Source organism: Hyperoodon ampullatus (genome assembly GCF_949752795.1).
Source record: "Hyperoodon ampullatus genome assembly, chromosome: 3".
NCBI classification, from domain to species: Eukaryota; Metazoa; Chordata; class Mammalia; order Artiodactyla; family Ziphiidae; genus Hyperoodon; species Hyperoodon ampullatus.
In genome coordinates, this window is record NC_136916.1 from 94,221,233 (window position 1) to 94,245,638 (window position 24,406).

General features: G+C 39.4%; 1 protein-coding gene across 1 annotated transcript in view; it reads left to right on the plus strand.

Moving 5' to 3' along the window:
* TTBK2 (tau tubulin kinase 2) overlaps nt 1-24,202 on the plus strand; it is a gene marked incomplete at its 3' end in the record, with an annotated part of 114,693 nt that extends 90,491 nt beyond the window's left edge. The window contains exons 10-14 of the mRNA XM_079698786.1: nt 4,141-4,357; nt 7,313-7,524; nt 9,318-9,906; nt 20,139-21,412; nt 23,740-24,202. Coding sequence (XP_079554912.1) covers nt 4,141-4,357; nt 7,313-7,524; nt 9,318-9,906; nt 20,139-21,412; nt 23,740-24,202 — 2,755 coding nt within the window. The remainder of the gene's footprint in view (nt 1-4,140; nt 4,358-7,312; nt 7,525-9,317; nt 9,907-20,138; nt 21,413-23,739) is intronic.
* Nucleotides 24,203-24,406: the final 204 nt, after the last annotated feature.

Sequence of the window (24,406 nt, forward strand, 5' to 3'; positions counted from 1 at the left end):
AGAGAATAACAATCCTGATATCAGACAATGTAGAATTCAAGCCAAAATAAAGCTTTAAAAGTTATAGAGATGGAAGTGTACTTTTTAATGTTAAGTGTCAAAGTTCACAAGTGGGACATAGTATTTATTAATATTGTCACCAGAATCACAACAGTCATTTTTAGGAAGCAACAACTATGAGAGATTAAAGGAGACAAAGAAACACACTAGTAATTGGAGATTTTAATATACAACTCAGTTCAAGACTGAATTCAAGTGAACAAAGAATATGAAATAGAAGACAAACAACACAATCAATAAGGTAGATCTTAGGCATATTTTTCAATATCTACACCCTGATGATAGAGGTTATACCTTCTGCTCAAGTACCCCTGGGACATTCACAAAAATTGATCAGTTATCAGGTCACCAAAAAACATATAAGTTGTTCCATAAAGCAGAAATATTACACTGTCTGATCACACTGTAATAGAACTAGAAATTGCTAACAAAAACAAAAATGTCAAAGGCCCTTCTACCTGGAAACTTAAAAACCTCCAATTAAACTACTCTTGGGTGAAAGGGAAAATACAAAGTGAAGTTATAGGAAAATAATGATAATTAAAACAATACATATCAGAATTTGCGGTATAGGGACTTCCCTGGTGGCGCAGTGGTTAAGAATCCACCTGCCATTGCAGGGGATATGGGCTTGATCCCTGGTCTGGGTAGATCCCACATGTCACGGAGCAACTAAGCCTGTGCACCGCAACTCCTGAGCCTGCACTCTAGAGCCTGTGAGCCACAACTACTGAGCCCGTGTGCCACAACTACTGAAGCCCGCGCACCTAGAGCCAGTGCTCAGCAACAAAAGAAGCCACCGCAGTGAGAAGCCCGTGCACTACTACAAAGAGTAGCCCCCACTCGCTGCAACTAGTAACCCCCATTGCACCGCACACAGCAACGAACACCCAACGCAGCCAAAAATAAATAAATTAATTAATTTAAAAAAGAAGTTCTTAAAAAAAAAAAAGAATCTGTGGTATACATTTAAAGCCAAGATAAGAGGAAAATCGATGGCATTGAATAAGGAGATATATAATGTCAAGATGTCTTATTACTGATGATATTAATGTTGGTAATCTGGTTATGGTTGTGTTAGGTTTTCCACTTTATATAAAGTTACTATTTTTCCCTTTGTAAGTAATAAGTATCTTGTGAGAAGATACTTTGAGACTATTCGAATGAACTTGTTTTTCCATACATTTGCCTACTAATTTTAGCATCCATCTTGCCTGCAAATTATTAGGCCCACAAGCCTACCATTTACTATCTGAGCCTTTAGAAAAAGTTTGCTGACCTCTGAGTTATCTCTTTTTGCAGATGATATGGTAGAATACCTGGAAAGCCCTAGAGAATCAGTGTTAAAGAGAAAAAATGATAATTTATGTCCCACAACTCTTAGTTCTTAATAGAGGGAGAAAGTAAGTTCAGGAAAAGGTAAGAGGATGCTTTAGATCAGGAGTCAGCAAGCCTTATCGTTCACTAAGAGCCAGATAAATATTTGTGGGCTCTGCTGTTTGTCACCACTACTGCTGCCACTGTAGTGCTAAAGCAGAGGTAGGCAGTATGTAAATGAATGAGCATGCCTGTGTGACATACACAGTATTTACAAAAATAGGTGAACAGGCCAGATTTGGCTCACAGGCCCTAACTTGCTGACCCCTACCTTAGATTATGGGGACGGGCATATGAAAAGGGTGTCCAATCTTATTACTTCTCTTGACATCTGTCCAGTTCTTCCATATATCTTCTTAATTTTTTCCCTTAATCTGCTTCTGTAATTTATACCTTGCCTGCAAACACAGGCCATGTGCTAATAATACTCCCACATATATCTTTCTTATCATACTTATTCCTGAACATAATATAATTGTCTTGGGCAAGAATGCTTTCTTTCCATATCTCAAACTCCCGATTTGGATCAGAGTTACAGGAGAAGGAAGAAAATAATAATTAAGCAAGGAATAAAACTGGTGGAATAAATGCTGAGAGGAACTTGAGTCATGTGGGAGGTAGCCTGTGTGGAGAAGATGGAAACGTTCCTTGAAGTGTGTGCTCTTACACTGAAGCACACGATATAAGGGGGAAACTAGGATAGAGTAAAAATGGAGGCAGTTTCATAGGTGGAGGTGTGGTTTGTTTCCTGAGAGATGGAAGGAGGAAATGCTAAGCAATTGGGGTAGCTGGAAAGAAGCAGAATCGTAGCTAGGCTAGGGAAAAAAGGATTTGGAAGAACATTGAGTGACTAAAATGGGGGAAAAAATGTGGAGCCAGTAGGTTGAGCTTCCTGAATTCAAATATTCCTCCTTTGCCATTCCCTTTTCTCAGGAATAGAGGGAATTCTTTCAGTAAACATTTGGATTACCACATAGCACATGTAGGTTAGTGTCCATTATAATTCCTTATGTCAATAAACAAATTATATTGAACTTATATCTGAAAAATATATCTTTTAAGTAGTCTATTTCTGAACTTTAATTACTTTTATATTAAATCCTTTCATTTGAACTATTTTGGGTCAAACTACCTTTCCACTGTATCCCAGTGTCAGAACTACAGGGAGTACTTTACAAGGCTGTAGGGTTTTTCCCTGGGAGCCATTATCAGTGCTTTTCCAGATTAACATTGAGAGTGGTGGTAGTGAAGGTCATCAAATCAGGTGGAACAAGTCCCTGAAAAATCATGTTCTTTTTTTTTTTTAATTTAATTTTTTTATGCAGCAGGTTCTAAATCATGACATATTTATAACACCTGGGCCAGGGTGTAACCATTGCCCTTAGAGTGGTACACTGAGAAGATGTCTATTTTCCCACTCATAATATAATCTACTGAAGGTGGTTTTTTCTGCTTTTAGACAGTGCAGATAATGCTAAGAAAAGGTTTCACTGTGTGCTGAATGTTGTGTTCAGTCAGCAATATTTAAAAAAAAAAAACCCAACAACTAGTATGTAGAGTAGAACATACTAGTTATAGAACATTAGAGCCAGCAGGGACCTGATCACTTAGTGAGTGATAGCTGAGAACTAGAAAAGCCCCTCATGGGCCAGAAGTCTAAGGGAGAGATGACCAACTATGTAAATAGGACATGGAATTGCTTTGAAAGAACATATAGACAAGTGCCAATTAATATTTTCTATTTGTTCATAATCAGTTCATACAGGACCATATGAACTGTATAATTGCAGAATTTCTAGTTTCCCCTAGAGGGCAAGAATTTCCTTTCTTCTTTTTATGTCCCTAGGGCCTTACATGTAATAGGTACTTAGTAAAAAGTCTGTAAATGAAAAAGCAAATGCATATAGTGCACTATTTAAAAAATAAAACGTAACTGATTGATCTGATACCTGCTTATATCATTATGACACTTAACATTTTTCTGTTTATAGTTTTTGTTATTCTCTAAGAAAAATAGGTAAAGAATAGAAAATATTAAAATTCACAAAGAATCCTTGCAAAATAAATGAAAGGTTTCTAACTTTTAAAGTGATTGCTAAATTAGGGAGTTATTTGTATTTTTAAATCAGCTTGAAAATTCTGTTGATCAAAATGCAGTTTTAAAAATAGATAGCTAGTGGGAAGCAGCCACATAGCACAGGCAGATCAGCTCGGTGCTCTGTGACCACCTAGAGGGGTGGGATAAGGAGGGTGGGAAGGAGACGCAAGAGAGAGGAGATATGGGGATATATGTATAACTGATTCACCTTGTTATAAAGCAGAAACTAACACACCATTGTAAAGCAATTATACTCCAATAAAGATGTTAAAAAAAATAAAAAACAAAACAAAAATGCAGTCTTAGGGACTTCCCTGGTGGTCTAGTGGTTAAGACTGTGCTCCCAGTGCAGGGGGCACGGATTCAGTCCCAGGTTGGGGAACTAAGATCCCACATGCCACACAGTGTGGCCAAAAAAAAAAATGCATTTTTAGTTTGTAGAATTGGTGTGCCCTAAGTTTCTGAGGTTTTTTGTTTTGTTTTACTTTCTTAATTATGTATAGACTTCATCATTTAAATCCAGAAACAAAATGTAGGATAGTCCCATAGTAATTTTTAATTCTGGTGTTTTTAAGTTCTGCCTTATTTTCATTCCTCATTTTCAGAATTGCCAATGCCACTCCCATCCCAGGAGACTTGCTTCGAGAAAATACAGATGAGGTGTTTCCAGATGAACAGCTTAGTGATGGAGAGAATGGCATCCCTGTTGGTGTGTCACCAGATAAATTGCCTGGATCTCTGGGACACCCTCGTCCCCAGGAGAAGGATGTCTGGGAAGAGATGGATACCAATAGGAATAAGATAAAGCTTGGGATTTGTAAGGTGTGTTTTTCTTGCATAGGAAGTGATATCTCTCAGTGTCTTATTATTTTTCTCCTATTGATGTAGCAAAGTATCATGATTCTCAATTTTGAATGAGAAGTAGAACGTTGTGTTGCTAGTTATTTATATATTTGTAATTGCAATATTTTTGTCTAATTTTGCTCATAACGCTCAGGTATGGACACCAAAAATTAATCTTCATCTTGTATTTTGTGGAAAAGATGAAGGTAGTTTTAAAAAAATAACCAGACACGGAGTCTAAAAGAAGAGACATCTATAGAACAGAAGTTAATGGTCCTTCCAAGTAGAATGACAAGACTGGGCCCCTTCCATATTGTAGACCAATGGAGCTGAGTGTTCATTCTGAAAACTATCTCAAATGGAGGCAGGGAAATGAGGGTTAGAAGTGGAAAGCATCAAACTGGTCATGAGCTGACAAAGTGGATGTTGAATAACATGATTTTTTCTTCATTAGGATTGTAAACAGGTCCACTTGTAAGTATGGGGAGAAATATAGACTTCTGAATTAAATGATTTTCAGTAGTCTTTGGGTAGATTATCCCCAAATTTCCCTTTGATCTTACTGTTTCCTGTCATTTCCATTTTCATGGAAGATGATGATTAATGGGATGGAGGGGCAATGAATTACAAATCAGTTAGTTTTTGGTACTTCCTGTGTTTTTATAATTATTTAGTTGGGAAGGAGGTTAAATTTATAGGTGTAAAATGAGACTCCCGGCTCATATCTGTTAACATGATTGATAGAAACTTTGCTAGTCCTGCTTTGTGAATGGGAAATATATCTTGAAAAGAATCTTCTGTGACAACGTCTGAGGAGCTTGGCCTATCTTTGGACAATATATACTATATTTTTAAAGTATATAATTTTTAAAAATTAACAGTATATACTTTCAGTAATGGGAGTCATTTGCAGGAACATTCTCTGCATAGATGTGATATGCTGCCCTGTGGTCTGGTTGTTGGTTAGCACTATCTGGACTAGTAGTAATCAGGAATAAGTAGTGAAAAGTAGTCAGGAAGTCAGTGTCAGATTTTTGTAATGTCACCTGTGGCTGCCTTTATAGTAAACACCAGGAGCAAACTGTTCTTAGTAAAAATTCTCTAGTGACATTGTCAGTTGTCAGCCCATATGGGTGTTTGTGTATGTGACAGAGTGTAGTGGCACTTGACATAGGTCTTAATTAGTTTTCTTTCACATGTTATCACTATTTAATCTACATTTAATTATTTTCATTTTTTAATTCCTTCCTTTTAAAAATTATGTAAATTAGATTATTAGTGGTATTCTTTTATACAAGTAATGTTTATATGGAATTTTCATAGATGTTTACCATTTCCTTGCAATTTTGGAAGTCCCCAACTCAATCATTTTTCTTCCTGAAATATTCCCTTTAGAAGTTTCTTTGGTTGAGGTCTTCTGATAGAGGACTCTTTCAATTTTTACCTAGCTGTAAATGTATGTATTTCAGGCTTATTCTTTAAAAATAGTTTCTGCTGCCTTCAAATTTTTTGATTGACAGTTATTTTTCTTCTGTCTTCAATTATTAGTGTTCAGAAGTCTACTGTTTTTTCTTTCTTTTTTTGGTAGATGACCATTCCCCCAGCTACTTTTAAGCTTTTCTCCTTGTCTTTGGTGTTCTGCACTTTAACTATGACATATATAAGCATACACATACTTCTTTTTTTAATCAGTTCTGGGAAATGCACAGCTGTTCTCTACCTAAATATTGTCACCTCTTCATTCTTTCTGTTCTCTCTTTCAGGGACACCAATTAAGTAAACATATATTAGATCTTTTTATTCTGTCATCTCTTAATATCATTTTTTATATTTTTCTTCTTATCTTGCTGTGCTTCATTCTAGGTAATTTCTTTTGCTATGTCTTCTTATTCATGAATTAATAACTTTGGCCTTTTGTGGCTAATTTGCTGTTTAACAACTTAATTGAATATTTAAATTAAATTCATCAGTTAATTCCAAGTAATCCTTTGTTGACCTTTATATGTTTAAACATTTTATGCATAACTGTTCTATATGCTGTATCTGAACAAGTTTGATACCTGAAGTCTTTGGGAGTTACAAACATTTTTTAAAATTATTATTATCATTTCTGCTGACTCTTGGTCATGGTGGCATGCCTTCTTATATGTTTGACTACCTTTAGTGTTTTACTCATTAATTAATAATTCGTGGGAGTCCTGTAGGCCTAAATTGGGGGTTGGGGAAACCTTCCTTCGGAGAAGATTGTCTTCTGCTTCTCCTGGTAGCCAGAGAGCACCCCCAGTTTAAGACCAACTGGGCATTCTTGAGGGTCTCTAATCAGAATAGACATTCAGACTTCCTCTCTCTCCCTACTGCTGGTGTAAAGCTTAATTTCCCTGGTAATAGTGCTACTGTATCCTCTGTCCTTAGGCACCTCCACCCCTCTGGGCTGCCTCATTCTCAGCTGCCTTCTGCTCTACCTAGCTGCTTATTGTCCTAGCTCTAGTTTTCTTGTTGTTGTTTGGTTGGTTTTTAGAGAGGAACTGAGACAGGGAGTATTCAGGCTTGGCAACCTCTCCTACCTCTTGTGAGACTACTTATGTCTCAAAGAGAATGTCCTCTCCAGGTTTAATTTTGGTTTAGTGGAATAAGGTCCTGCAAACATTTAGTTAGACATAATACAAAAAGCCAAGGTTGTTAAACGTTTTCAGTCTGTTTATCTTTGTACCAAAATATAAAACACTAAAAATACTGAAACTGAGAATAAATTTAGAAAACTTATTTAATAAAGGGTTAATAGACAAGTATGTAATGAATTACACTAGCCAAAATATCCTAATCTTCTGAAAAAACCCCCAATCATTTGCTTATATTATTTTGAAAGACTTCAATGATTCCTATCATTTATAGTGACTAGAATGTTTTTCATGGTTTCCTTTTATGTTTTGCTAGGCTGCTACTGAAGAGGAGAACAGCCATGGTCAAGCAAATGGTATTCTGAATGCTCCAAGCCTTGGTTCACCAATTCGTGTCCGCTCAGAGATTACTCAGCCAGACAGAGATGTTCCGTTGGTGCGAAAGTTACGTTCCATCCACAGCTTTGAACTGGAAAAACGTTTGGTGCTGGAGCCAAAGCCAGATACTGACAAGTTTATTGAGACCTGGTATAAAATAGCTTTCTTTTTCTTTTTCTTTTTTTTAAAGCAACTAAAACACTATTGATATTATTACTTTCTATTATGTAAAGTTTTTCAGATAAGGAGTTTTTACATTTTTGTAGCACTGATTTGATTAAGCTGTCATCTTTATCCATGTTTTTAGTTAACATCCTCATTCTTAATGTGACTTGCCTTCTGATATTATTACAAGTTCTATAACATATAGCCTTTGGCTGTGGGAGCTGGAAACTTCGTAAGACTAGGTATGAATTAAATGAACATTTTGAAGTGATTTTGTTTGGAAGATGATCTCTTTTATTGGAATGGAGAAGATGCATTGTAAGAGAGGGCATGAAAAAGATGGTATTAGGCAAGAAGAAGGAAGAGTACATGAAGTAGGGGAAAAAGTAGTTTATATACAAGTGATAGGCAGTTGAATTCAATTTAATGAAGGCCTTCTATGAGTAAATGCTGTAGGAAAAAGAGACATGAATATTTATCATTCTACCTAGAAAGAAGGAAAGTTGGAACTTTAGAGAGCTATACATAGGTAACGACTGTTTGTAGTTCATGGTTCTAAGGCCCCTTATCTCCAATTTTGATAACAAAAGACTGAAATGAAACTTTAAAAAGAACTTGGGATATATTTATGAATTATAGAAGGCTTTAGTAATATTAAGACCTGAGTGACTTTAATAATAGTCACATCCTTCAATTGTACATCCCCAGTGGCTACTATTGGCAAAGAAATATGAAGTTAGAAGGACCATGTATTTAACTAACATAATAGTTACTGTGTCTGAAGATAATTCAGCCACTTCTGGCCTAGTCCAATCTAGCTTCCATTTTAAACAGCACTTCATAGCTGTGTATTCTTCATATGGTACTCATTCAGTCTCACAGCTATGTGATGTAAGCTTGTGTCTACACGATGATATGATCAAAAGGATGGACTGGGGCAGTGTTTAAACATTTTCAGTTGTGCATGAGATTGGGAATAAAAACAAAAGTGTGATAGGGATAAAAGCTTAGTTTGGGAAAAAATTAGTCTAACAAAAGAATGTAACTAAAAAGAGAGTCCATGCTGAGGGAAGAGCTGAGAGATAAGACAGAGAACAGAAGTACTCCAAGAAAATGAACTCAAGCCAGAACCTAGAATGAATAGGGAGCAGTTGAAGGAAGTGAAGCACCTAATTACAAACTTAAGGAGAGGAACAAATATGTATTGCTTAAACTGCTTCCCTGCAGGTGAGAGCAGTTCTCAGAAGCCAGTGCAGCCAAATACCACCAGTCACACTATTGCTTAGACCTGTCTTTGGAGGAGTTTACTTGAATGAGTATACATTTATATACCTCTCTGAAGACAAAACAAATGCAGAAAGTATTTGCCTGATGTGTATTAGCTTCCTCATTTCCTTTTGTAGGGCCTCTGCTGAGGCAAAAGCCCCTTGGGTAAGTTGTCCCTCAGTCCCTCAGAGCAGAGCAGTGAGCAGAGGGCAGTGTGATTGAATTGGCAAAGCAAAGGTGAACTGGATCACACAAGTCACCCTGGTTAACCTGGTTAGGCTTCTTTCCTGCCCAGCAGCAGGAGAGACGTCTTCCTCCTCCGGGCTCCGTCTTCCAAAACAGGATATGACAGGTGGAGCAGAGCGTTATCCACCCGTGAAATGTTCCTTATGCTTTATCCATATTGTTTTTTTCTCCTCTGTGGGTAAATATTAGTTCTGTATAGAACTTATAGGCTATATAATAAGTATTCTCCCTAGGACAATTAAGTAACTTGTGTTCATTTTCTTAAGCTTGGAGAAAATGCAGAAAGATTCCAGTGAAGGAAAGGAATCTGTTCTCCCTGCTCTGCTTCATAAGCCTTGTGTTCCTGCTGTGTCCCGTACTGACCACATCTGGCACTATGATGAAGAGTATCTTCCAGATGCTTCCAAGCCTGCCTCTGCCAACACCCCTGAGCAGGCAGATGGTGGTGGAAGCAATGGATTTGTAGCCGTTAACCTGAGCTCCTGCAAGCAGGAGGTTGACTCCAAAGAATGGGTGATTGTGGATAAGGAACAGGACCTTCGGGATTTTAGGACAAATGAGGCTTTAGGCCATAAAACAACTGGAAGCCCTTCCGATGAGGACCCCGAAGTCCTTCAAGTCCTAGAGGAATCGCCTCAAGATGAAAAGCTCCGATTGGGTCCTTGGGCAGAAAATGATCATTTAAAGAAGGAAACCTCAGGTGTGATCGTAGCAGTTTCTGGGAAGTGCCCTGCCACTGCTGCTTCAGAACAATATGCAGATAGGCTGGAACTCCAGGCTGGAGCTGGTAGTCAATTTATTGCAGTGACACCCACAAGTCCAATGGAGGCACAAGCAGAAGGACCCCTTACAGCAGTAAGTGATTTGCTCCTGTCATTTTTCTGTCATCCACTCAAGGTGCTATTAAGAAAGGACTAATAGTTGATCAACTAAGATTCTTCTACAGAGGCCTAAGTTTGGCACATGGGTATAGGGAATGATGTCTGGACTAAGTTCTGTAGTCCATCTTCCAATGTGAAATTTCTCAAGAAGTGAGATTTTCTATCAGGATACTAACCTAATATGTGAAATGTCATCATGACCTAATTTCATAATAACATTTATAATTAGACCACAAGAGCTGTCTATCTGTGTATGTATATATAATATGATTTTTTAAAATTTGTAATTCTAGAGATTTTTGAACTCTACATTATAAATACGGTGAGGATGGCATGTATTTAACCATTCATGGTTTGTACTTTATACGGTACACCGTTGCTAGTATCATTCTCTTTGTTTCCTTTCTCCTTCATAACCTTCACCCAGAAATTTGTCATATTTTATGTTCCTTTTTTTTTTTTTTTTTTTTTTTAAATGGTATGGAGGCCTCTCACTGTTGTGGCCTTTCCCGTTGCGGAGCACAGCCTCCGGACGCGCAGGCTCAGTGGCCATGGCTCACGGTCCCAGCCGCTCCGCGGCATGTGAGATCTTCCCGGACCGGACCACGAACCCGTGTCCCCTGCATCGGCAGGCGGACTCTCAACCACTGCGCCACCAGGGAAGCCCTTATGTTCCTTTTAAACAGTAGTTTTCCAACTATTTTCTTCACATTTAATTTTAATTTTGATAGTAGTTTTCCAAGCTTAATGTCTTTTGTTTATAAAATAGAGTCCCAGCCTCACTTCCAGAACTTCTGCTTCAGTAGGTTTGGGATAGTGAGAGCCCAGGAATCTGCATTTTAACAAGTAGCTGAAGGCAATTGTGATACAGGCCTTCTGCAAAGGAACATTTTGAGGAAACTCACTCTTTATTCTTAGTTTGGGCATTTAGCTGGAGACACCTGTTACCCTGTTCTTATCAGTAAGCATTGGTGCCCTCTGTGACTGTGTGAGTCTCACAAAAGCCAGATATGGAGGCAGCATCTCAGGCGCGAGCAGGTCCATCTGTCCTTACATGCGTGGGAGTACCAGGTTTCCTTAAATGCCGTCATCAGCTAGCAGCCGTCTCTTCCAGCTCACCAGTAACAGCATTGTTCCGCGAGCTGAAATGTTTTCAGTTAGAACAGAATTGCACACGCAGGTGTAAAACAGTAAGAAAAGGTAACAAAATTTGATTTTGTGTACAGCTCTATAGGAATTTACCTGCACTTCTAAATAGAGAAATGAATGCTTGCCTCTTTCTTCATCATAGTTAGTTGGTCTTTCCTTCTTTCCTAGGACTGTTTTGTGTAGTTATACAAGTCATTCACTGCATAAAGAGACCTAGCCAAGGGAACAAGTTGGGGCTGAAATCTAACCCAAACTTTGCTAGCCAAACTGTTTATCTTTGTGTAGGGCTGTTTCCTCTCTGAGGGGCATCCTTTTCCAAATTGAACAGAGGTCCCCTTTGGGCTAGGAGCAGATCCTAATGCCTCCCTCCCTTGTCTGCATTTCTTTTTCCACCCCACCTTCCTCTTTCCATTCATTCCCTCTTTCCACCTTCCCAGATTCAGTTTCTTCTTTTCTTTGGCTCTAGTATGCTATATACTCACTGTTGGCTCATGCATTTTTCCAACAGCATTCTGGTGTGCTTCCCTGCATAAAGGGTTCTAAACCCTCTCGGCTCCATTTCTCCTGGTATTTTTTACTCTCTCCCATCAATACTGTCCTGTCCACAAAAATTGTTCTCATGGTTCTCTTACACTATCTGCAACATTTTCTCTTATCAAGTTTTTGAAAGACTTGTATATTATATTTGCTATTATAAGTTTGACCTTATTTTCAGGTATCTTTAAATAAAAAATCTTTTTCTTAACTGAAGGTCTCTTAAATAGCAGCCTCATCACTTGTACACTTGTATCTAAGGTATTGAACTTACCATCTCCTTCATTTTGGGGAGCTTGGGATAAAAATATATCTTGATTCTCTTCTTGAGGCCTACATTCAGAGTTTACTTTTGCAAGCAGATGTTGTTACTTCCCTAACTTAACTACAGACACATTAAGTAGGGAGTACCACCAAATAGTCTCTCTAGGTCTCTTGCAGCTCTGATCACGTGCTCTAGCTTAGACAGTATGATAAAACATATTACCATTCTATCTGAATATTTTAAATTAGGACATATTCTGATGGGAAACAGTTTGTTAGTTTATATCTTTTGCATTCAGGCTTGTTTCCTCTTTATGATGATATGAAAGGAAATTGTCCTGGTATCTTAAAATATGTAAGAACTATAAAAATAGGCAAAGCAAAAGTTTATCTGTATTACAGGTATAGTTGGCATATTAAATCAACGGATGAGAACTTCAGCATTCTTTAATTCTCTTTATTTCTTAGCATAGATTTGTGAACCTTGTTTAAGGGCTTTCCTTATCCATATACATGAAACCACTGGTTATCAAATAGCATGTATAAATTTTTTAGATGATATATTTTGAAAGACGGATAAATTTGCTAGATTCAAAAGAAATTGGGGTTATTTTTGGAAATTAGATTTTTTCCCCCCTGGGGTAAACAGTTATGAAGTTAGCCCACTACTAATCATTTCTAAAAAGAGGCTGAACAACATAGATTTATAGGGAGCAAAATAAGACTAAACTTTGGCTTATAGGGGAGATACTAAATTATGTTTTGATTAGCAAATGGAGAGGCAAAATTAAACTGGCATAAATGAACAAGGATAGAGAAGGAAACTAAAGTAACTTGAACTGCTTCTGAAACAGATCTAACTATTGGTCCAGAATGACAGTAACTGTAGGAAAGAATGTGACCAGTTTTATGTGGTGTTGAGTAATCACTGTTGGTAGGGAGATGGTTGGACGGGTTATTCCTTACAGAATATCGTGGCAGATTGTACCACATGATCTCTTAGTTCTAGACAGTCCTTTAGAAAGGCAGTGCTTCATTTTAGTATCACCTTTGGAAACACTATAAATGTGACTGGAGAATAATAATACCACCTATATGTTACCTTTTGCTATGTAACAAATCACCCCAAACTTAGCAGCTTTAAACAACAGTTATTATTTCGCACTTTTTCTAAGGGTTGGGAATGCAGGAGTGGGTTAGTCTGATCGTTCTGGCTCAGGGTTTCTCATGAGGTTGCTACCAAGCTGTAGGCCAGGGAAATCATCATAGGGTTGGACAGGATGGGAAGATCCACTTCCAAGCCCACTCACGTGGTTGTTGGCAGGCCTCAGTTCCTCACTGGATGTTGGCCAGAGGCTTCAGTTCCTCACCACGTAGGCTTTCCATACTTGACATGGCAGCTGGCTTTTTCAGAGAGTGAGGAGAGAAAGAGACAGAGAAGGGGGCGGGGGTGGTGGTGGAGAGAACACCCTCCACCAAGGTAGAAGCCACACTGTCTTTTATAACCTGATCTCAGAAGGGGCATATCATCATTTCTGCCATATTCTATTGGTCACACAGACCAGCCTTTCCTCATACCAGGGGATTGTCAACATACTGACTTTCCTCATTGACTTGTTTTTCAGACATTGAGAAGAAGAAGAGCAGGAGTGGGGGGTGTAAAATAATGCACAGAGAAGGAGCAGGACAAAAAGAGAGTCACATGTACTTCTTTTGTAATCTGTTAGTCAGCATCTATTAAGAGGATTCCTCTGGCTGTATTTACAGGAATTACCAATACCAGTACTATGAGAGTCAGACCAGCAGTTGATTGCCTTGCCTTAATTCTGTTCTTTCAGCCCTTCAGTTCCGTGAGGTGTCTGCTAAGTTCCAGGCTTTCTGCTGTACCTCAGGGATAAACATTTGGCACCAACCTGTTAGGTTGACAGTGAAGGCCTGTCACTAAATCTAAACATTTACCTTAAACCACATGAAGTGATTGTGGTGGAGCTGTGTACACAAATGAGAACACAGATAAATCTGCCTAGGACAGGGGAGTGCAATATTGGGTGTTTCAATTTTCTCAACTCTTATTTTCTAATTTTATTTACCATGGTGAAGATATATTACTTTCAAAAATAAGAGGACTTTGAAGGATGAATAAGTTTGCTGGAAGGAGATGCAGGGGTGTCAAGCAAAAAACACAGCATGTATGAAGGCAGAGAGGCGTGAAACACCAAAATTTAGAGTATTAAATAAGTAATCCAGAATGTTAGGGCAAAGGAAGGAGGCTGAAAATGAGCTGCACAAGTGAGGTGATAAAGGGCCTTGACCTGCCATGATGAGGTATATGGGATGCAGGACAAGAAACTGCCAGGGTTGAGGGTGGGGAGTAATGTGCTCTTTGGGAGCCATGGAGGGAGAATGGCTGGGGCAGCAGCCAGTGAGGAAGCTTTGGCATTAGTTCAAGCAAATATGAGGGCTTGAACTATGAATCATGAAAATCTCAATGAAGACTTGAGACATTTCAGTAGTGCAGCTTACCTGAAATAGTAGCTTCATGTGACTTTTCCAGTGTTCCCCTGAATATTTGGAGCCCTTGTACACCTGGAGTGACTATGAAAGCTCATGGAGTCACTCAGAGTCTCTATTGAAAAATGAATGATCCATGTAATTAACAGATGAGTTCTTTAATAGTGTAGAAAGGTAAGGACTTTTTGGATTGATTGCCACCATGGTTAACTTCTTGAAATGGATTTTGTAGGAGAGTTGAATGCATGTACATTGACTAGGGAGTGGCTAAATGTCCTCTGTCTGACCATGGATTTCTATTTTTTTTTTTTTTTTTCGGTACGCGGGCCTCTCACCGTTGTGGCCTCTCCCGTTGCGGAGCACAGGCTCCGGACGCACAGGCTCAGCGGCCATGGCTCACAGGCCCAGCCACTCTGCGGCATGTGGGATCTTCCCAGACCAGGGCACGAACCCGTGTCCCCTGCATCGGCAGGCAGACTCTCAACCACTGCGCCACCAGGGAAGCCCCATGGATTTCTATTTTTGATCTGGAAAGTTGGGTCATTATAATTATAGAAAAGTTTTGTTTCTATGAGATTACATCTCTGGAATTATATATGATGGTATAATTCAATCCATGAACGGTCAGAAAGGATGAGAGACTGGATGGACTGACTTAGGAAGTTAAAAAAAGCCCATTTGTGAAGTGTTCAAATAAAAGACTGGACTGTTACTTGGGAGAGGCTTCATAGAAGGAACCCAAGCATCTAATGGTTGATTTACTCATATGTTCAACATTTATTGAGCGTCTACTGTATGTCAGGTACTGTGCTAGGCATCAAAGCCCAGTGACTCTCCTCACTATTTAAGTGCTGTAGATGCTGTGATAGAAATCTATAGGTTGTGGAAGTTGGGGATAGTTGGACTAGATTTATCCCCAAAGTGTCTTCCAAGATTGTATGAAGGGGCTTGAAAAGTGACTATTAAATCCTGTAGCCATGTATGTGATATATAATTACAGGCCAGCCAAGAAATATTATTTCAATCTGTCTTTTCTGGGACTTCTATTCTTTGGGTGTGAGTTGTGACTTATTTATGATTCCTAGTACCTCTATAAAATTTTTATAACTTCAGATTCCCTTAAATATACATTCAACTATTAATAATGAGTGACTGTCTCTGAGGAGTGGGATAACAGGGGAAGGGAAAAAACAACTTTTACTTCTCATTTACTCAGGTCTTGAGGCTTCAGGTTTTCAGTTTTACCCACCTCTGTAAACAAAGACTTCTGCCCTCTCCATTCCTTACCACCGCATCAGCCCTCATATCTATCCACATAAGCCAAACCACAAAATAACAATATCTTCAGCAAAAGTAACCAACATAAATGCAGTCAGAGTAAGCAACAGGGGTAAAGAGTGAGAGAGTGAGACATTCTTTTAGGATGTATGGCCTCTTAATATGCACATGTTACCGCAACTGTGTACTGTCTTTATAGAAATAAAAATTTAGTACATAAAAACATGGTTCAATAATAGTAGCTTAGTTTTATTCATAGTTTTCGACACTTGTATGAAGTATTATATAAAGATGCTTTAAACAAAAGTCTGCAGTGGAATTTAAATAGCCCAAAGAAATTTGAATGGTTAAAATTTGATTTTTTTAATAGGCCTGGAATTAGGCCAAGAATAACTCAGTTACTCTTGGCTATAATAGGAACCGGTAAATTATTCTACTACCTATATCTCTTCTAAATTGTTTGCCAGAAAAACAATGAAATATAGATATTTCATATACCATATTCCTTTCATTTGGAAGAGAGACTATTTGGTATGAATGTTGAATTTACCAAGGTTTTTATTATCTTAATAGCATTACTATCTTTGAATGGAGGAAAGTAAAAGGATAATTTGTAAGTTAAAATGTGAATAGTTGGTTTGCAGTTTATTGTCTCTTGCCTGTGTGGCCAGTTCTGAACATGGGGTAACTATAAAATAATGAGGCTGCTTTATCTGAACTAAAAAGTAATGAGACTGATGTTAGTCAAATTCAGTACTAGACATTAATAAAAATAAGAAAATTTGAAAGAAATGGAAAACATTGAGGTGATTTTCTAATTCTATAGAAGGGTGTACCTGATACAATTAGAGAACAGAAGAAAGGAAATGATTGAATTCATGCCTTGATGAAACGTTTGTGAATTAGAGAAATTAAACATATAAAGGATGTATATGGCTTACTGGCAGATCATTAATTCATTCTATAGAGTGTCCCAAGTATGGGAATTGCTTTTGTGTCTTTATAGTCTAATGTTAAGGAAGCTGTTTTCAGCTATACTTAGAATTAGCTTTCTTTTCTCTGTATGCAGCTATTGATCTTTGGTTTTGTTCACCTTGATAGATAATGTTTTTATTTTTATTATTTTTTTTTTTTTGCGGTACGCGGGCCTCTCACTGTTGTGGCCACTCCCATTGCAGAGCACAGGCTCCGGACGCGCAGGCTCAGCGGCCATGGCTCACGGGCCCAGCCGCTCCGCGGCATGTGGGATCTTCCCAGACCGGGGCACGAACCCGTATCCCCTGCATCGGCAGGCGGACTCTCAACCACTGCGCCACCAGGGAAGCCCTATTTTTAAAAAAATTTTTTTTTGCAGACTCAGTTTCCCAGACTTCATTTGAGAGTGTTTAGTACATGTCAGTAAGTAGGCTTTGCTGTGAGGGACTTTCAAAATCCTAGAATCCTGTCCCTAACTTTTTTTGACTGTGTTTTTCTTCATTTGTGAAATTTGTGTTAATAAAAGTACTCAATTAAAATACCGGGCAGCGGGCTTCCCTGGTGGCACAGTGGTTGAGAGTCCGCCTGCCGATGCAGGGGACACGGCTTCGTTCCCCGGTCTGGGAGGATCCCACATGCCGTGGAGCGGCTGGGCCCGTGAGCCATGGCCGCTGAGCCTGCGTGTCCGGAGCCTGTGCTCCGCAACGGGAGAGGCCACAACAGTGAGAGGCCCGCGTACCCCCAAAATAAATAAATAAATAAATAAATAATAAAATAAAATACCGGGCAGCTATGAAATGGAATCAGTAAAAATGATTTTAGGAATATTTTATAAATTAAAGTGCTATATAAATATTACAGTAATTTATGCAGTTTCTCATAATTGCTCAGAATCTTTTCAAGAAAATTAATTCTTCTCTCCAGTGGTTCATATATCTTTTCTCTATACAAGATTATCATCTCTTTTTTCATACCATACATACAGGCATTTATATCCTGAATCCAGATGAGTTAGGCTCAGAAGTGCATTGATTCTCTAGCTTCAATCTCAGAAGACCAGTGGAGTGTTATTTTTGTAAATAATGCTGATTTCATTTTGGCTGATGTACTTGGAATTACATATAATAATGAAATGACTGTTGGTTTATTTTGAATGTAAATATAGTCATCTCCCTAGTTACTTGGTATTTAATATAATTTCATAACTGCTTTTCTTATCACCATCACTCTCAGATCTTAAAAAGTAAAATTTGAAGAGTAAATAACTATAAATTTTAAGTTTCAATATCATTTTTAAAAATACTAGAAAATTGCCATTTGCCTATATTTAGTATAATGAAAGAGAGGTACAGGTATGAGGTGACTTCCTGAAGGGTGACAGCACCAGTAGAACTTATTGCCTTTTCCCCAAGGTCATTGTAGGTCTGGGCTTATTGTGAGAATTCATGTCTGAACCTAGCCTGTCTTGGATTAACCTGACAGAGCCTCAGTACACTGATTCCATTCAGGAACTATTCCAGGACATTAGTTAAGTGTTGTCTCCCTGGGCTGGGCTTAGGGTAAGCTTTGCGTGTTCTTAAACCTAATTGTATTCCTGACACACAGAGAAACAGATCTAAACAACTTATCTGGGGCCTCCCTGGTGGCGCAGTGGTTGGGGGTCTGCCTGCTAATGTGGGGGACACGGGTTCGAGCCCTGGTCTGGGAGGATCCCACATGCCGTGGAGCAACTGGGCCCGTGAGCCACAACTACTGAGCATGCGCGTCTGGAGCCTGTGCTCCGCAACAAGAGAGGCCACGATAGTGAGAGGCCCGCGCACCGTGATGAGGAGTGGCCCCCGCTTGCTCCAACTGGAGAAAGCCCTCGCACAGAGACGAAGATGTAACACAGCCAAAAATAAATAAATAAATAATTAAATAATTAAAAATGAGTATCTGTTTAAAAAAATAATAAATAAACAACTTATCTGACTCTGGAACCAAATGGGTTTCTTGGTGTCATTGGACTAGAGATGGGGTCTAAGTGAAATCTCCCATGACAGCTCCAAATTCATTTTGCTTCGAATTCAGACCAATTTCCATAGTTTTATTAGAGCTTAATGGGCTTCATTAAATGATTTTCGAGTTAATTTCTCAAAATGCTTTTTTCCTTACCAGTTTATGTGGTTGACATTTTCTGCCTCCTTACATGTCACTTAACAAATGGGAAGATGTAGGTGTCTTTAATGTATTTTTTAAATTTTATTTTATTTGTTTTTCACTGCGTTGGATCTTTGTTGCTGTGCACAGGCTTTCTCTAGTTGCCGCGAGTGGGGGCTACTCTTCATTGTGGTGCGCAGGCTTCTCATTTCAGTGGCTTCTCTTGTTGCTGAGCACGGGCCCTAGAGCATGCAGGCTTCAGTAGTTGTGGTGTGCAGGCTCCGTAGTTGTGGCACATTGGGCTTAGTTGCTCCGTGGCATGTGGGATCTACCCGGACCAGGGATCGAACCCATGTCCCCTGCATTGGCAGGCGGATTCTTAACCACTGTGCCACCAGGGAAATCCTGTAGGTGTCTTAAAGAAAGGACATTCTTATTAAACAATGAATCTTATTCACATAGAATTGAAATGACCTCTGTGGAAGGATGGTCGAATTTCATTTATAATAGGCTTGACCTTAAAAAATTAAAGAAGATATAAAACATTAGTAAACATCTTTGTGTTTGCTTATAGGAAAATATTAATAATATTGATTTACAGAATTTAGGGGAAACAACAAATGCATGTAAATTTGGAGTTTTTCAACTTACAATAATTTACCAATAATTTTTCCCTAAGATCCTGTATCTGGATTCTGGCAGGAAATAGCTGGCACACTCACAGGGACTTGGAGAAAATCTAATGAAAGGAACTTTTTACAGACGTGTGGGTAGGGTTTAAGAGAGCCAACAGGAACAGAAATAGAGGGAGCTATTCCTATTCTGAGTCCTGAAGGAGAAGGAAGAGGGGCAGTTAGCAGAACCTGGTAAGAGTCATATCTATAGGAGAGGGGGCCATGTGACAGAAGCTGTGGCCAGGAGTGGTAGAATGTACCGCCAAAGCTGCAGTCCCTCAGGAGGAAGCAGAGAAAAGTAATACCCAGATCTTTTTTCGCCTCCAACTCCCTGATTCTCTGTTGGTGCTGCCCATTGGGCAAACACAACCAGAAATCAGAAGGCAAGGGAGCCTGGATAGTGCAGTCAGTAGAAATCAATCTTCCAGAGTACAGAGCAAGCTAAAGAAAAGGCAGGGATGAACCTAGAGGGAGACTGTTCTGTACAGGTTCTGAGTAGGGGAGCTTGAGTATCATGCATTTTTATTCAGAATTGTTCATTTTAACTATGAGTTGGGCAAAGCTGGTTGGGATCTGCGTTCCTCTTATAAATTAGAATTTGAGGTGTTAACTCTCAACTCATACATCTTCATTTTATAATTCCACATTATTGCATTTAACTTTTTTCCTCTTCTCTCTCCAGATTACAATTCCTAGACGTTCTGTGGCATCTACACAGTCGACTTCAGGTAGCTTTCATTATGGTCAGCAGCCAGAAAAGAAAGACCTTCATCCCGTGGAGCCCACTGTGGAACTTTACTCTCCAAGGGAGAGCTTCTCTGGCTTGGTTGTGACAGAGCGCGAACCTCCTAGTGGAGGAAGCAGAACAGACTTCGGGCATCAGATAGATCATATTGGTCATGACATGTTACCCAGCATTAGAGAGTGTGACAGCTCCCAAGACCTGGGACCAAAAGACCTTCCTGACCATAACAGACTGGCTGTGAGAGAATTTGAGGGTCTCCCTAGGGAAACAGAAGAGAAAAGCATGCTTGTGGGGTCAGTTAATGAAGATGAGAAGTTGAGTAAAGGGCAACCTTATATTGAGATCTCCCCTCTCCCAGGAGACTTGGTGACGGTGGAAAGGGATCACTCAGCTGCTACTGAACCTCTTGATGTGACAAAGACACAGACTTTTAGTGTGGTGCCAAATCAAGACAAAAGTCACGAGATAGTGAAGCTTTTGGCAGTTGGAACTTCAGCAGTATCTTCACGAGTTATTGACCAACATGTTGAAGGACAGATAGGCCAGGTGGCAGCAATGCAAAAAGGTAAGATATCTAAGGAGGATGACATCAAGAGTGAAGACTTGCTGAGTCATCAAGGAGACCTCTCTACTTTTTTGTACCAAGAGGGTAAGAGAGAGAAAATCGCCCCTAGAAATGGAGAACTATTTCATTCTGTTTCAGAGAGTGAACATTGTCCTCCATCTCGGAAGGATGTGGTTAGGTCATCCTTTGTAACTAGACACAGCCGAATCCCTGTTTTAGCACAAGAGATAGATTCAACTTTTGAATCACCCTGTCCAATCTCTGCAAAAGAGAAGCTCCTCCAAAAGAAAGCTTATCAGCCAGATCTAGTCAAGCTTCTGGTGGAAAAAAGGCAACTCAAGTCTTTCCTTGGGGACCTCTCAAGTGCCTCTGATAAATTGCTAGAGGAGAGATTATCCACTATTCCTGCTCCTTTTTCTGAGGAGGAAGTCTTCACTCCCTTTTCAAGACTGGCTGTAGACTCACACCTGAGCAGGTCAGCCGAAGACAGCTTTCTGACACCCATCATCTCCCAGTCCAGAAAGAGCAAAATTCCAAGGCCAGTTTCATGGGTCAACACAGATCAAGTCAACAGCTCAACTTCATCTCAGTTCTTGCCCCGGCCACCACCAGGAAAGCCACCCCTGAGGCCTGGAGTGGAAGCCAGGTGATGCTGTCTGCTCTTCTCCCTATGTTAAGTGTGTAGCATTATTTCCGTGTCTGCTTGATAATGTCATTGGTTTCATTTCTTTGTTGCCTGCTTCTGATCATCTACTTCCTTCCCTGCCTTTCCCAAGCCTTATAGCATAGTGTAGTTGAAAGGGTCAGTTTGATCCAGGTTAATTCTTAGCTCTCCCACTTTCTAGCAGTGTGAACCTCAATTTCCTTATCTATAATATGGGTAAAACATTTGCCTCATGGTTTGGGGAAGAGGAAGTAGGTAGAATATGTCTAGAGCTTTGTTTAGTGCTTTTTACCATGCAACAAAGGTTATGTCTCTTTCCCAGTCCATTTTAACTAGATACTCGGTAATTTTCTAGTTTTGTCCAGTCAGAATCCCGTTATAACAGATGTCATTATGATGTCAAATTCTGGGGAAAGGTACTGTGTCTATAATATGATGAATGGACCCTAGTAACAGTTCTATTTATCTGATTATAATGAATTCAACAAACAAAAAATCCTTTAGGGAGTTTCCCTACATCTGATGATATACAGGACCATACATAATAAAGATATTGCCTTAATATTTACTGCGTGGTATGCTTGTTTATTGAAATATTCTTATGTGCAGTTGACCATGGAGTGATTATATTTTGAAGAGAGGAAAATATTGGGAAGTAATGAACCAATTAAGAGTGCTTTCCTTGGAGCCGTTACTCACTTTTCAGAGTAGAATGGTCTAAACCCTTGGAGAAGAAGCAAAAGGATAGTCTTTTAACAAAAACAAAGTGGACATCAAAATAAATTTACCTGAAAATTATAGCTTGTTCTAGATAATAGGCCTCCACCTGTTATAAGGATTTCTGAAGTATATTAAAGTGAGGTTCTATCTGTATCATTACCCAGCAGAACTTGCTACCCTTACCTAAAGTTTAGTTTTGACTTGCCCTAGGGTTTCTTTCAGGTTCAAAGGTAACTAAACACTGGATTTGAAATGACCATGGAACTAGACTTCAACGGGAAAAATGGTGATGAGTAAACAGCAGTCATTTAGCTGAGACATTTTAAAAAGATGATTCCATGGACAATATTCACCTGTCCCCCCTTTTGCTTGGCATCTGTGCTTAACAGAGATAGTGTATCTGTGGCTTGAGCTGCTTTGGACTGCAACAAACAAATCTTAATTACTATTTACTATTTAGAACTTTACATGTCTCCTCAAAGTAGAACTTGGTGACCTGATAACGAAGCCAGATGTGTGGCATTGTGCTAGATATTACAGAGCTGACCAGCCTGAAACTCATCTGGGAATTCAGTGGGAACTCAACTTTCCCACATAGGTCCTGGCACAGAGGAATTATCTTATTCCATTCTTCAATTTTTACAATAAGATCCATGAAGTTAGGCTTAACCAGAATGAGTTTCATGTCATTTGTCAGTATAAGTAGATGGTGGGGAAGGAAGAAGAGAGAAAATTCAGAGAAAAAATCAGTAACTTGTTGCTGATCCATGATGGTGATGGTGGCTGTATATGTCCCCTGCATCCTGCAGGTGCCAATACAACTTGGAAGTTCTTCTCCCATTTCCTTCTGTAAGGAGTGGCATGTCAGCAGTTTGAGGTTTAAATTCTTAAACTGAATGGATTTTAGGCCAAGACAGAAAGATATTTAGGGCAGAGGAGACATTGCTATTCATATGAATGCTTTCTAGATGGCTTGGTTGCCAGTAAGAGAGGCATTCGGCTCTCCTGAATCTCAGGGTATCGTCAGGGGCAGAAACTGAGGCCCAGAGAAACCAGTGACTACTCTTTTCTTTTGGAAATTATTAAATGAGGTTGAAATATATTTTTATCTGTAGTTCCTGCTGTTGGTGAGTACTATTGAAGACTTATATTGTGGAGTTTAATGTTTGCCTAAGTATATATAGAACTCCTGTTCTAGAAGCCTTAAACAGTTGTTTACTCTCCCTAATGTGCTAACATGCTAGAGACATTTCATTAAGTTAATTCTAAAATGGGAAGAGCAAACATGCTATAGGAGGAAGGGGCTTAACAACATGTAAGTGCTTCTGGATGGCAGACATCCAATTAAGTACTTTACTGCACTTGACTGCTCAGTAACCCTATGAGGTAGATAATATTCCCCTTCAAAGCTGGGAGAGGTCAAATAATTTGTCCAGGGTTATACAACTGGTATATGAAAAAGTAACTCCGCATCCTCTGTTTCCTGATTTTGACTCACATCATACATATTATGATTTGGGACATTGTAACTTTCTAGGCACACTTAAAGTGAATTAAAGTGAAAATAATTATTCTCTGTTTTTTTTCAGGCTCCGCAGATATAAAGTCCTAGGGAGTAGCAGTTCCGACTCAGACCTTTTCTCCCGCCTGGCCCAAATTCTTCAAAATGGATCTCAGAAACCCCGGAGCACTACTCAGTGCAAGAGTCCAGGATCCCCTCACAATCCAAAAACACCACCCAAGAGTCCAGTTGTCCCTCGCAGGAGTCCCAGTGCCTCTCCTCGAAGCTCTTCCTTGCCTCGCACATCCAGTTCCTCACCATCTAGGGCTGGACGGCCCCACCATGACCAGAGGAGTTCATCCCCGCATCTGGGGAGAAGCAAGTCACCTCCCAGCCACTCAGGATCTTCCTCTTCCAGGAGGTCCTGCCAACAGGAGCACTGCAAACCCAGCAAGAATGGCCTGAAAGGATCCAGCAGCCTCCACCACCACTCGGCCAGCACTAAAGCCCCCCCAGGGAAGAGTAAGTCAGCCAGTAAACTCAGCAGATAGGAGCTAGGCTGCATCTCTGTGAAAGGTGTGAGATCTTCCTCCTAAATCTGATACATGTGTGTCCCTGTACTGTCTATTAAAAAAAATCAGTGTTGATCTTGTCTTGCAAAAGAAAGTAACATGATAAAATATTTATAAGCAGATATATGATAAGAAATTACCTAAGATAGGCAGCAAGCAGATCAGGAATCAATGTCTGCATAG